General features: G+C 41.3%; 1 protein-coding gene across 5 annotated transcripts in view; it reads right to left on the bottom strand.

The window, feature by feature from the left end:
• Window positions 1-2,192: 2,192 nt before the first annotated feature.
• Window positions 2,193-12,843, bottom strand: part of YTHDF3 (YTH N6-methyladenosine RNA binding protein 3) — a 59,134-nt gene continuing 48,483 nt past the window's right edge. For all 5 annotated transcript variants that reach the window (XM_040354274.1, XM_040354272.1, XM_040354275.1 and 2 more), the window contains one exon: window positions 2,193-3,301. In XM_040354274.1, coding sequence (XP_040210208.1) covers window positions 3,278-3,301 — 24 coding nt within the window. In that variant the 3' untranslated portion in view covers window positions 2,193-3,277. The remainder of the gene's footprint in view (window positions 3,302-12,843) is intronic.

Raw genomic sequence — 12,843 nt, 5'->3', positions numbered from 1 at the left:
AAAGTTGTACTTAAGTTTAAAAGGTGTTTGCATGTTTACAACTGAAAGTTAGGGGTTTGTTTTTTTAGTTTGTGATTATTCAAATATGCGGGAGCAGACATTTTGATCATTACAAAATCAGAGTCTTGCTGATCCTCCTATATGGGCACTGTAATCTCTACTGATGTCAAACAATCGCAACTCTCGCGGTAGCTTGTAGCAGGAGTAGAACTTAAATTACAGCAAGAAAAAGGGTACGGTTTTTACTGCCAAGATGCCCTTTAGAATTATGTAAATAAGTTTTAAAGTATATCTCCACTTTTGCTTCCAAATTGGGATAACACCTACTTTATACTTGTTACGTATTCTCTCCTTTACATAGCAAAAAAAGAAATGCAGCTTATCTTTTTAGATACCCTTTAAATAAAACTCCAGCTCTAAAAAATAGTATGTATTCATTAATTCTCTTTGTTTATGAAGGGGCCAGAGGGCTGCATTTGTCATAATTAATCTTTATACCGTGCAAGCAGATCTTTATTATCACTTGTAGGGTTAAAAGTTTATAAGCTGGGCTTTTGGCATTGTATGTGAATGAGAGAAAACTCAGCCTGTTTTCAGAACACGTTCACTCAGACATTGCTCAAAAACCCTTGCAGTCAACCCTGAGAAACATCCAAGGCTGGCCAAAGATGGAGCAAAATTTCCTTCCTGCAACCACGGGTGTGCAATTACAATGTTGACAGGGGAATCCCTCCCATCAAGCCATTGTGTTCTCCCGGCGGTGGGGTGGGGGCCACGATAACAGCCACTAGCGATTATCGCATGTAAAATCCAGCTGGTTGTACCAAAATTGATCCATTAATTTGTGTACATTCAGCATTCCCATACATGGTTTGAATCTCAGGCGGGTCCTGCTTAACCAGTTCCCGACCCCCGCATGTACATATACGTCCACAATATGGCACGTACAGGCACATGGGCGTACATGTACGTCCTCGCCTATTAGCGGGTGGGGGGTCCGATCGGGACCCCCCCCCGCTACATGCGGAGGTCGGGTCCGCTCGGGGAGCGATCCGGGACCACGGCGCGGCTATTTGTTTATAGCCGCTCCGTCGCGATCGCTCCCCGGAGCTGAAGAACGGGGAGAGCCGTGTGTAAACACGGCTTCCCCGTGCTTCACTGTGTCAGCGCATCGATCGCGTCATTCCCTTTATAGAGAAGACACAATCGATGACGTCATTCCTACAGCCACACCCCCCTACAGTTGTAAACACATACTAGGTGCACCCTAACTCCTACAGCGCCACCTGTGGTTAACTCCCAAACTGCAACTGTCATTTTCACAATAAAGAATGCAATTTAAATGCATTTTTTGCTGTGAAAATGACAATGGTCCCAAAAATGTGTCAAAATTGTCCGAAGTGTCCGCCATAATGTCGCAGTCACGAAAAAAATTGCTGATCGCCGCCATTAGTAGTAAAAAAAAAAAAATTAATAAAAATGCAATAAAACTATCCCCTATTTTGTAAACGCTATAAATTTTGCGCAAACCAATCGATAAACGCTTATTGCGATTTTTTTTACTAAAAATAGGTAGAAGAATACGTATCGGCCTAAACTGAGGAAAAAAAATGTTTTTATATATGTTTTTGGGGGATATTTATTACAGCAAAAAGTAAAAAATATTGCATTTTTTTCAAAATTGTCGCTCTATTTTTGTTTATAGCGCAAAAACTTAAAACCGCAGATGTGATCAAATACCACCAAAAGAAAGCTCTATTTGTGGGGGGAAAAAGGACGCCAATTTTGTTTGGGAGCCACGTCGCACGACCGCGCAATTGTCTGTTAAAGCGACGCAGTCCCGAACTGTAAAAACACCTTGGGTCTTTAGGCCGCATATTGGTCCGGGGCTTAACTGGTTAACTTGCCGAGATTGGAAACGTCTTTGGCTGATTTAAATGTTGCAAAGCTCTCGCCGGTAATTGTAACTGTACTGTCTGCCCTTGTGTTGTAAAGTGTTGCGCAAATTGTTGGCGCTATATAAATCCTGTATAATAATAATAAAAGTAATTTTTTGGTATGCTGTGTAAAAAGTAACATAAAAAAAACTTAGTGGAATTTTCCTAAATTTGACTGCATAACTGAAAAATTTAAAGGTTAGGCTGACATTAACATGTGTATGTGTTGTTTTTTTGGTAGGTTTGCTCCCCCACCCCCCCCCCCCCCCTGAATTTACTTTTTAAACATCATGGATGTAGGTGTACAGCATCTGTCTCTACTTGTGACACATAAGGGAAATGGGATATATTTGCACTAAGGGTATTATCTCCACAGCAATGGGAGTTTCTTACATTCATAAAATATAGTTTGACATCTCAAGTACATTGAAGAGCGCAGTGCCACTACGGCAGCCCCTGACTATACACAAAAGAGGTGTGCTGGGGGGGCAGACATGAACAAAGTGTCATGCAACATCTCATTCAGGTCTCTGCACTGGAAAGAGTCCTGTATATTGATAAACTGGGTTGGCAAGACCAACAATTTCATGTGACAATCACTGTGTCTGAGAGCAGGTAAATAAAAACACATTCCAAATCACACAGAAGTATCCATGCTTGTGGATATGAGTCCTATGCTATATCAAACAATGTTAAAGAAGCTTACATGTGCATTAAAAGGGAGGTGGCCACAAAGCTGAATTTAAACATTCTTACACCAAAACAGCCGATACATAAATCTCTACTAAATCTGCAGTCTTAAAACTTGGTTTGCCATATCAATGCCACTATAATAATCTTAATAGACAACTAGAGTGTACTCCTGAATTAAATATGGCATGATTCAATTTTTAAACTAAGAAAAAAGAGACAATAAAAAAAATAGAATAAAAGAAGACATGTGAAACTCACATCAGTGACTAACCAATTTTCTAATAGTTGTTAGTATTGAACAAACCAAAACAAGGGAAGGATCCTTGCGTTTAGAACAAGTCTCCTGCGTCTTTGCTAGAATGCTGGATTACAAAAAGACAGCAGATACTGGTAAAAGCTTCAGGACAGAAAGTGCTTGACAAAGTTAAAGTTCTCAGGTGTGTTTGGTGAGATACAAACGGCAGATGCACTGATGAAAACAATTATGCGAAAAAAAATAAAAAATAAAAGTCAAATTTATGTTAACGTGTTCAAAGATGATGCCTTAAGCAGAAATAAAAAGCATTAATTATGTGTTCTTCAACAAAGTAGGCGAATTCCAGAGTCTGCATCATTAGTGTTGTTTTTAGAGGATTTACTCCACACAATTATTGTTTGTTTCGATTTCTCTCCTGCAAAAAGAAAAAACGACTATTAGATTATGCCAAAATCCTCCACAGGACATGATCTAAAGACACAACGCAGTAATTCTTCAAAAGAGGTTTGTATTGTCTCCTAACAAACATTCTCACGTTTTGGGCGACAGAACTCTTATTTGGTAAAAATCTGGTTTGATTTTGGAAATACGGTGTTGCTTAAAAAAATTAAATAAAAAATGTATTTTTTTTTCCATTTTGACCAAAGTACAAATTAAAAAAGTAGTTTTATTGTAAAAAGAGCACACATTTTTAAATTATATAATCTGAAAAAAAACTTTTTTTTAAAGGAATGAGAACAAACTAAATAGGAAAAAATAAAATAAAAATCATAGCCATGGGTTCAGGGGATTAAATTAAAGCAAAGGAGTAATAAGAGGTAAATAGGAATACATTTTATGAAAAGGATTTTTATTTTTTAATTATATACATATACACACATATACATTATATCATTTTTATCAATTTACATAATGCAATGTGAGTGAACAGAAGAAAAATCTAAATCAAAATTGGTTTCACTACCACCATTACTCTTTGGGGAGTAGGGGTGCAGTTTGGAAATTTTAAGGCCCCAGCTTAAATCTGCGAATATATAGTTTTTCCAATGTCATTATACATCTGCTATTACTACGGTATATGGATATCCAAGAGAACACCCATTACTAATATGTATTTTTTCACATCCAGCACCCTTTAGATCAGGGCTCGACAAATCCTGGGCGCCATGGCGACTAGAAATAGCGTCCTGGCGACTTGGCTTGGAAGGTGGGCAAAAAAATAAATAAAATTTGTTCCATAGGACGGGTGCTCCGCGGACTAGGCCGAAGCCGCGGCCTTCGCCTAAAACATCCTGCCCGCAGCCATCCTGGAAAAAGGCCGCGAGCGGCTTTTAGGTGAGGCCGCGGCTTCGGCCTAGTTCGCGGAGCGCCTTTTCCTCAGGATCGCGGCGGACTAGGCCCTTACCTCTCGATCGCGGGGGGCCCGTGATGTCCGATAATTGAAGCCGCGGCTTTGCGGCCTTGTGAAGTCCCCAGCTCTTCCTGGTGGTGGCCGTTGGTATTACAAGTTAAGCATTACAAGTTAAACAGCAATTCTAATGACATGTTTCACTATTTTCACTGCCATCTTCTTCCCTCTAATTAGAACCCCCAAACATTATATATATTTTTTATCCTAACACCCTAGAGAATAAAATGGCGATCGTTGCAATACTTTCTGTCACGCCGTATTTGCGCAGTGGTCTTACAAGCGCACTTTTTTGGGAGAAAATTACACTTTTTTTAATAAAAAAATAAGACAACAGCAAAGTTATCTCCATTTTTTTTAATATTATGAAAGATAATGTTACGCCGAGTAAATTCATACTCTACATGCCACGCTTCAAAATTGCGTCCACTCGTGGAATGCCGACAAACTTTTACCCTTTAAAATCTTCATAGGCGACGTTTAAAAAAAATCTACAGGTTGCATGTTTTGAGTTACAGAGGAGGTCTAGGGCTAGAATTATTGCTCTCGCTCTACCAATCGCGGCGATACCTTACATGTGTGGATTGAACACCGTTTACATATGCGGGAGCTGCTCACGTATGTGTTCGATTCTGCGCGCAAGCTCGTCGGGACAGGGCGCGTTTTCTGGCTACTAACTTTTAGCTGGCTCCTAGATTCCAAGCAAATTTGTCAAACCCTGCTTTAGATGCTTCAAAGGCTTCATGTACACTGGACGTTGTTCAACCTCTCCTGAACGATTTAACTTGACAGCTAGAAACCAGCATCTAAAAACGTTTAGCCGCGTTTACATGCTGCGCTTGCGTCTAGAAGTATTTAAAATATATATATATATATTTTTTTCAAATGAAAAAAGTCTGTAAACAAAAAGTTGCTAAACGCATGTTGGCTCTAAAACACAACTTCTGAACAGTTTTTTGGGTTCCAGAAAAAGCCTCTAAACTCAACTGCCTAAAAACTACCCTCTGTACATGTTCTGATAAGATAACACAGAGGAGAGTTCAGGAGCAGTTGGAAAAAAAAATGCCCAACTGCTCCTAAACGTCCGTTTACCAGCAGCAGTGTACATGAGGCCTTAGAAATTCAGATGTCAAGTTTAAAGGTTCTATACTGGACCAATACAAGATGGACTGATCTATCGTTTTCAGAAGATTACAATTATTGGTCATATGTTTATCAGGATTGTCTCATATATGGTAGACAGATACATAGAGCATGTGTTTTGTCAAGCGCAAGATGTATCTACAAATAGATTTGTACAAATCTAGTCTGACAAATATTTTCTTAATTTTTTTAGAGCATGCCTGTAGTCATCTTCCTGATGAAGCGGGCATTGACCCGAAAAATGTGTTAAAGTCAGAGCAAGCAGCCCATTACCCAATTCTGGCAATGACAAGGAGGAAACTACCATACGATTCATAATACAGTCTTGTGTACACATGATTACTATATTATATTCTTGTTCGTAAAAGAGGAAGTAAACGCTCATGGGTTTTACTTCTTTTTTGTTCCCTGCAAAGTAAAAGCATAACGTGCTAGTATGCATCGCACACTAGCACATTATGCAACACCTGCAAACAAAGCCTGCGCTGTCCCCGCTGGAGGCTGCATCCATGCTCTTCCTTCCGGGGGCCGCGGACTCAGGCTCTGTGACTGGCCGAAGTTGCGTGACATCACTCCCGCTCATGAGCCGCTAATCACGGCACATGCTAGTGAAGAAACAGCACATGCACCGATGACATGATCGGTGCAGTAAAAGTAAATATCTCCTAAACTGCGCATGTTTAGGAGATATTTACGGTACCTTATTATAGGCTTACCTACAGGCACAACTTGAAAATGGAGGTTTGAATGTTTTTGACATTTGTATAAACACTTGATATTTGATCATACTTGATGTGGTATCGTTAAAGTTCTTGATTTCATTATTACTATTTGCAAGTGTTATTTTACTTGTGGTGTAATACAAAGTGGCTGCCAGCTGTAATTTTGACAGCTGGCAATTGTTGGCAATATTAGCAGCAAGAGAAGGCGAGGAGCTGAACATTAGAGATCCAACCTAAAAACAGTTGAATTTTATTAAGATGCATCTCTAAGGCTCTAAATCCTAAACTGGTTATGTATACAACTATACAATATTTTCTGTAAGCACGTCTTTAAAACTACATACATTTTTTTGCACTCTGAAATATTCTTCCTTTTGACTTTCTCCGAAGCGCTGTCTTTGTGCTTTGCCTTCCTAGGTGGTATACATAAGATATTGAACCACATAAGGTTCATAATACCTAGAGGGCGGCTATTTAGGAGAGGATGCATTGCCGTGCAGCCAGTCCCTGTGACTAATTCGGAAGGACGAAACACGTTGGGGCATTGCTACATAAAAACCAGAACTTTAGAACATTGAAAAAGGAAATGCTTATTGAGGGTTGTTTTAATTATGCTTGTGAGTGAGTTTAATCGTTAAGTGCTTTTACAGTATTATGGTATGGAAGTTCCTTTCCTTTTCCTTGTCTTTGGAACAATGTGAAAAGAATTGGCAGCCTGTGAACTTGAGTGGTGGGGGACCCCACAATTAGAGAAACGATTTATGGTGATCAGTAACGCGAGAGTAATATTGCATTAGCGAGTGCTTAAAACAGACGGGAGTGGTAACACTACAGGTAACACTACAGCAGCGTGGCGATTAGAAGATTCACTTGGTGGATACCAAGTGAATGTTGAGGACAACGGTTTTAATTTGTCACACAACGTGTTTATTCGAGTTGCTGGCTACATCTTTCTTGGAGCATCTTATGTATACCACCACAGAACTCATTGAATGGTAACAGATATATACTGTGAGTGAATATGGTGGACAATTTTTTTTATTTTGCCACCAGTTTACGTGTAACGAAAAAAAAAAAAAAAAAAAAAACGCAGAGATGATAAAAAAAACAAACACACATGCAGAGATGATCAAATACCACCAAAAGAAAGCTATATTTGTGGGAAAATGCAGTGCCGTATGGCAAAAATGGCCTGGTCAATGAGCAGCCAAATCTTCCGGGGCTGAAGTGGTTAAACCATGGAGTAGGTGAGAAGAATACTCTGATCCCCTTTTCTCTTTCCCCCCACTCCCCTATAATTAAAATGCTCTAGACCCAGATTGCCTCACCCCACTGCCTTTTTTTTACCTTTCTGCCTGGCTTTTGGTTTTGCATGAATCCCCTTATTCATTTCCCACATCTTTTCCCGTACCTGGTATTGCCTATAGACAGACCATAACTTTTGCGCAAACCAATCTATATACATGCTTATCGTGTTTGTTTATTTTTACCGAAAATATGTAGAATACATATCGGCCTAAACTGAAGAAATGTGGGATATTTATTATAGCAAAAAGTTAATTTTGACGCTCTTTTGTTTATAGCGCAAAAAATAAACTGCAGAGGTGATCAAACACCACCAAAAAATTTTGCGCAATTTTGCTTGGGTTTAGCGTCGCACGACGAATCGCTTTTTTAAAGATATCGGCATTGGCCGATTATTGTGTCAAAACGGGCCGATTGTGAGGGATCAGAAGCAGTGGCGTTCTGGGTGGAAACTCCACCCCCCCCCCCCGGCCGCCCACCGTCTATTCTAAATGGCTATCACGGCCGCTGTTTGCTGATTTTTATTTCCCCAGTGGAGGAAGTCTGCAGCTGCGGCCGCTGATTGGCTGTTACTGGCCGCACTGCATTCTGGGGTTTGTAGTGTAGAGGCGGGGCGCGCAGCACGTTAGGGGACAAATGGCCAGGCGAGGGGATGGAACAGCGCCAAGCGCTCTGGTGGTGAGCACTGACATATATTAATGACGTTCTTGAGCTGTACTGTGGGCACTGAGGAGCGCTTTACTGGTGGGCACTGAGGAGCGCTGTACTGGTGGGCACTGAGGAGATGGGCACCGATGTGATGCACTGGTTGGCATTTACTGAGATGCACTGGTGAGGTGGCACTGATGGACACTGATAGGTTGCACTGGTGGGCACTAATGAGGTAGCACTGGTGAGCACTGATAGGCTCTACTGGTGGGCACTGAAAAGGTAGCACTGTGGGTTGCACCAATGGACACTAATGTTGCATTGGTGGGCACTAATGGATACTGATAGGCTGCACTGGTGGGTACCGACAGGCTGAACTGGTGGGCACTAATAGGCTGCACACCACCGCGCCACCCTAAACAATAACAACCTCCCCACCTTTTCACCCTAGATTTGCTAAAATGAAGAAAAAAATAAATAAATCGGCCTAAAATATCAGCCATTGGCCGGTCCGATTTCTAAATATCGGCACCGGCCAGAGAAAAACCCATATCGGTCGACCTCTACTCACAAGCTGCAATTCCTAAACCCGTTTCTTCGATTTAGATGTACATACCCTCAAATTAAACCCTGTGTGCACTTTCAGCCCATATCCATTGTATAACTATAGCTTGAATATGTTTTGGTAAATGCCTGAAAAAACTAAAAGTGTCCGTGTGTGTGCGCGTGCCAATACAAAACATCAATCCTACTTATTTTCCATTCTGGGAGAAAAAAATAAATAAAGATCTGAACAAGTGGATTGGGACCCTTATTTAGTCCCTCGGACAAGTAGATTTTTGTAAAAAAAAAAAAAAAAAAATCCACACCCGTCTTACTAGGGATGCCATCATGTGCTCCATGTGCGACGAGACCATTAAGAACATTAGCATTATTTTTCCACATCTTTTTTTTTTTTTTTTTTAACAACAAGGTTGGTCTTTATTAAGGCAAAAGCGGTACAGTATAAGGTACATTAGTCAAAAATACATAACAGCATCGTAGGCAGACATGAAATACAGGAATCACAGCCGAGGATGAACATTCCGTAGGTCAAACTACGACAAGAGAACAGCTAAGCATGCCAATCATGAGAATTACCAATCATAGTAGGCCGGGAACAGGGAGGGGGGGGGGGGGGGGGGGCGGGAGGGGGAGACAACCAGCAGAGGGCAGCAATGCAATAGTCAGGCTCGATCAGAGAGGATTTATCCACGGCCCCCACACCTGCTTAAATTTTAACGGGCAGCCCCTGTTCATGCAAGTCATTTTATATAGTGGGAGAACTGCATTGACCGCATCCATCCACCCACCCACCGTAGGGGGGGCCCTAGAGGTCCATTTCAGTAGAATCGCCTTCTTTGCATAGAAAAATAGTAACGACATCAACAGCTTAACATACCGAGGTCTCTGCTCATCATCCTGCACCCCCAGGAGCGCCAGCTCCGGGGAGATCGGAAGACTCAGGTGGAGACGAACATTGACAGTCTCAAAGACAGCGGACCAAAAGTCCAACAGTCTAGAACAGGTCCAGAACATATGCATATATGTTCCCTCCGAGGTGCGGCACCTCGGGCAATTAGGGGAACACTGCGGATATATCCCATGCAGTCTCTGAGGGGTGAAGTACACCCTGTGCAGGAACTTAGCCTGAATCAATTTATCCCTAGAGGAGATCACCAGCTTATACCCGTCGTCAAAGCACTCCTCCCACACCCCTCTGTCCAGGGACGGGACATCCACCACCCACTTGCTCCACAGGGCATCTATCTTAGGGGATTTCTTGCTGAGGATCGTCAAGTACAGAGTGGAGAGTGCTTTCTTAAGAGAGCTCTGGGCCAGCAAGTCCTCAACCAGGTCAGCCTGAAGGTCAGGGGGGGCAGGGAACTGGGCCCTGAAAGCATGCCGCAGCTGATGATAGCGGAACAGCATCCAGGGCGCCAGACCAAATCGACTGGACAGGGTCGAGAAGGGATCCTCCACTGACAATATCGCGCAGGACCTTCATACCCGAGCGCGCCCACACCTGCGGATCCGGTATGGTACGGAAGTGTTTGAGGTTGGGGTTACCCCACAACGGGGTAAAGGGGGACCATCTGCCAGGGGACTGAAAGCGACGCCTAGCCACTATTTTTCCACATCTTAACGATTCAAGCATCATATTGTAAAATCTCACCCAATGTAGCAAAAATTAGCTCAGAGGTCTAAAAAGTATGGATCATGCTCACTTTTATTTATCGAGAGTAAATCCTGAATTTCAGGGCAAGGAGCTAAAAACACCCAGATGTAACAGGACTGCCATCTGACAAAGAATTTATAATTCTATGCTGCCTGTTTCGCACTGAAGGTACTTCCGCCAAATGGCATGGCCTGGTCCTTGACTTCAGTTGCAGTAGCACAGTTTAATTAGCAAGTACTAGCTCTATTCAGTAGGCTGGGGTAGTGTTTTGACAATGCCTCACAGGGTACCGCTGAGCTGTCTCTATCATTGCTCCCTCCTACTGTCATGTTCCATGTCAACACATTCACACATGTCTGACTTCAAATGCATCCCTTCACTTTTTGATGCTGATGAGATTACTGGAGCTGAATATCAAGGCCGACTCTGATGCTTACACTAGCTACTTTTATTTTCAATACACAACTGCAGAAATGTTTTTCTAGAGTTTAAAGAATTACATTTTACTAGAGGTGCACAGAAAGGAAATTTTGGTTTTGAAACCAAAACAGCAGGACGCACTTGGCCGAAACTGAAAACGTCAGGTATTAATTTTTTTTTTTTAATATATATATACACACATTACGATTATATTCTTAATATCATGAATCTAAATAATTATGAATTTGTTAGCGGCTATTATTGGCACCTTTAGCGCCAATAAAGGTGCCATTGCGCTTCCGTTGTGGTGTTAAAAATCTTGCTTGCTGCATTTTTGGTAGAAAAAAAAAAAGGCACCAAAAATGCACTTGAAAATGCAGGAAGAACAAACACACCAGTGTTACATTTTTATGTGGTTTGAGTCATGATTGTAATCCGCATACACAATATTCTCATTCAAGGGGAAGGATGACAAAGAGAATTTCATGGGGTTAAACCACTCCATAACATTTAATAATAAAATACAGAATTACACTCACTTCTAGTGTCTTAAAACCTGGCACCTGGTATAAAACAGCTTTTGTTTGTATGTGGGGAATGATGACCAAGCCTCACATCATTAATGGAGTGGATTTACGCAATGAAATTCTCTCATATACATCTTGGAGGGTCAGCACGTCCCAGAAGTAATGGACAGAGGTTCCCAATCTAAAAACATGCGTCTTAAAACAGTTTTAGAATGTTCCTTAATGTAAATTTGCAAAGACTTGAAATCGTACAGTACATAATATCAAGAGATTCCAAGAATTTGGCGGGATCTCTGTGTGCAGGGGACAAGGCCAAAAGCACAATATTGGATGCCCATGATCTTCGGGTCCTCAGATGGCGCTGCATCGAAAACAGAAAAACTACATCACTGCATGGGCTCAAGAATACTTCCAAAACACAGTTCACCACGTGCCATCCAAGAATGCAAAGTAAAGCTCCATCATGCAAAGAAGAGGCCAAATCTGAACATCATCCAAAAATGCTGCAGTCTCTGGGCCAAAGCTCATTTAAAATGGTATGTTGCAAAGTGGAAAAACGTATGTGGTTAGACAAATCTAAATTTGACATTCTTTTCGGAAACCATGGGTGCTGTGTCCTCCGGACTAAAGGACCTTCCAGCTTGTTATTGGCACTCCATTAAAAAGCCTGCATCTCTGATGGTGCAATAGTAGTGCATATGGAATGGGCAGCTTGCACAGCTGGAAAGGCACCATCAATGCTGAATGATATATCCAGGTTTTAGAGCAGCATATGCTTCTATCCAGATGGCATCTGCCTCAGAAAAGGCCTTGCCTATTTCAGCAGAACAATGCTAAACTGCATACTGCATCTATTATCACAACACTGCTTCATAGTAGAAGAATCCAGGTTCTTAAAGGGTCACTAAAGGAATTTATTTTTTTCGCTAAATAGCTTCCTTTACCTTACTGCAGTCCTGGTTTCATGTCCTCATTGTTCGTTTTAGCTCTGATGTTGCTGTAATTCCTCTCTGTTCTGGACACTTCCTGGTTGTCTGTTTCCTGATCACCACAGTACTGGGAGATTTCTCACTGTGGTGAATAATCCAGGAGGTGTGATTACTGTGTGTCTATAACCCCACAGCACCAATTCAGTTTCGTTTTGCAAAACCTTCACTGCCCTCTATTGGCTCTCTGGCTCTGTACATCAGAGAACCAGGAAACAGCAAAAATTAAACTAAACTGTAGGTACATTATATGATTGAATTTTATCTATTTTTAATCATTTTTTAAAGGAATCAGTTAACTATTATGTCTCCATACCCTGTAAACAGTCATTTCAGCAAAAAAATGTTTTCCTTTAGTGACCCTTTAACTTGCCTTCTTGTGTTTTGGCCTTGTCCCTTGGCGCACAGATTTCTCCAGATTCCCGAAATCTTTTGATATTATATATTGTAGATGATTATATATTTAAAGTCTTTACAATTTTACGTTGAACATTATTCTGAACCTTTGACAATTTTTTAGATGTACCATTTCCCATTAACGAAACTCTAAAAATCTTTCTTCTGAGACACGAACGCTCTA

This window comes from Rana temporaria, chromosome 5, assembly GCF_905171775.1.
Source record: "Rana temporaria chromosome 5, aRanTem1.1, whole genome shotgun sequence".
Taxonomy (NCBI): Eukaryota; Metazoa; Chordata; class Amphibia; order Anura; family Ranidae; genus Rana; species Rana temporaria.
Note: the sequence above shows the minus strand (reverse complement) of the source record. Positions and strands in the feature narration are given on the sequence as shown.